At 42.0% G+C, this 1,829-nt stretch overlaps 1 protein-coding gene across 1 annotated transcript in view; it reads right to left on the reverse strand.

The window, feature by feature from the left end:
- Positions 1–1,767, reverse strand: part of LOC109846341 — a 4,369-nt gene extending 2,602 nt beyond the window's left edge. Inside the window, exon 1 of the mRNA XM_020415565.1 lies at positions 1,736–1,767. Coding sequence (XP_020271154.1) covers positions 1,736–1,767 — 32 coding nt within the window. The remainder of the gene's footprint in view (positions 1–1,735) is intronic.

Raw genomic sequence — 1,829 nt, forward strand, 5'->3', positions numbered from 1 at the left:
TTGGGGGGGGGGGCGGCTGAAGTGGGTTTAATTTGCCCTAGGCAACCTAGACGGAAATTCCGTCTAGGTTGCCTTAACCTAGACGGAATTTCCGTCTAGGTTAACTAGTCAACCTAGACGGAAATTCCGTCTAGGTTGACCTTTGGGGGGGGGGGCGGCTGAAGTGGGTTTAATTTGCCCTAGGCAACCTAGACGGAAATTCCGTCTAGGTTGCCTTAACCTAGACGGAATTTCCGTCTAGGTTAACTAGTCAACCTAGACGGAAATTCCGTCTAGGTTGACCTTTAACCTAGACGGAAAGTTCCGTCTAGGTTGAGGCAACCTAGACGGAATTTCCGTCTAGGTTGATATTTCCGTCTAGATTAATAAACTAGACGGAAATTTCCGTCTAGTTTGTTTCAACCTAGACGGAACAAACTAGACGGAATTAATTCCGTCTAGTTTGACCCAAACTAGACGGAAAAAAAATTCCGTCTAGTTTGTTCCGTCTAGATTGCTAGTTTTTCTACTAGTGATTCTTTAAGTATAGATGAGTAGATATGATTTCTAAGTCAAATGTATTAAAACTTGGATCATTCTTTAAGTATAGAAGAGTAGATATGATTTCTAATTTTAAGCATACAATAATTAAATAAAATGTATTAAAACTTAGAGTGAGACAAGTTCAAAATACAGTGCTAAAAAAATAGGAGGGCGTATTTTGTACGGGGCGCGCACTAATAATAAATTATGTATTTTTACTCCAACAAACCCTAATCAGGTATTCCCCATAATTGATTATATGTTCATACTAAATTCTTTGTTTTTCTAAATACCAAAAGTGGGGGATGTGAGGTGTGGTTTGCACGCAAAGTCGAGAAACAGCGTGCTTGATTGATCCTGACCGTTGGGGCCCATTATGAGCCCTCAGAGTAGCAATGGCCCCGGCCCAATTCACTTTTCTTCTACTTTGCATTTTCTTTTCTCATTTCTTTCTTTTCTCATGTTGAAACGTGCGAAATCACACATTGAATTCTAAGATCATGCCTTGATATTAGTAGTTGCTATATACTAAGGGACCATTCTTTGTTGCAATTAGAGGGATTGTGATGGAAGTTGCATGCATTTGGGACACTTTGGAGAGGTGCAGTTGTTTGTTTCGAGTATTGTTCCTATCAGCACTGACTGCATGCGAGCGGTTGGTTCTGACCCTTCACCCCAAATAGTAGAGGGGTAAATTTATAAATTTCCCCCAAATGAGTGGTCAGAACCGACCGCTTGCATGCGATCGATTCCGAGGTGATGCATTATCGTTTGTTTCGTCAAAGTTAATAAATACAGACGTAAATTGCAGTTGCAGCCTTCTTCAATTCCAAACTAGCTAGGTTTAAATTCTAGCTTGGATCATAACCAACTTCCAACATGTCAAAAGAAGCAATATATACCCCAAAACAAACACTTGCAAATAGTAATTGTGCCACATAGCGTGAAGTTTTGAAACCGAGCCAGGTAATTGCAGGTGAAACTAAAAAGGGTATGATTTGAAACTATCCTACAGCTAACGTTTGCATTGCAATTACAGTTACGGCAAATCAGCAGGGATCCGGTGAGGCGCATCCCCTTATCCGGGTACCGCGAGGCACACCCCTCTTATCCCACCCCCTCCTGCCCGCACCCTTTCAAAGAAGAAAAAGAGCAACAAGGCCTCATCATGTCACCAAGGGGAGGGAGACAAGAAAACACAGTATGGGAGTACCCATGGCCATTGACTCCCTCCCAAAACCCCATCATAACGCATTTATTGTTGCTGTTGGAGTTATTGTAGCCGTACCAACACACTGGCTGAGGTG

Source organism: Asparagus officinalis, chromosome 6 (assembly GCF_001876935.1).
Source record: "Asparagus officinalis chromosome 6, Aspof.V1, whole genome shotgun sequence".
In the NCBI taxonomy this organism is placed as follows: domain Eukaryota; kingdom Viridiplantae; phylum Streptophyta; class Magnoliopsida; order Asparagales; family Asparagaceae; genus Asparagus; species Asparagus officinalis.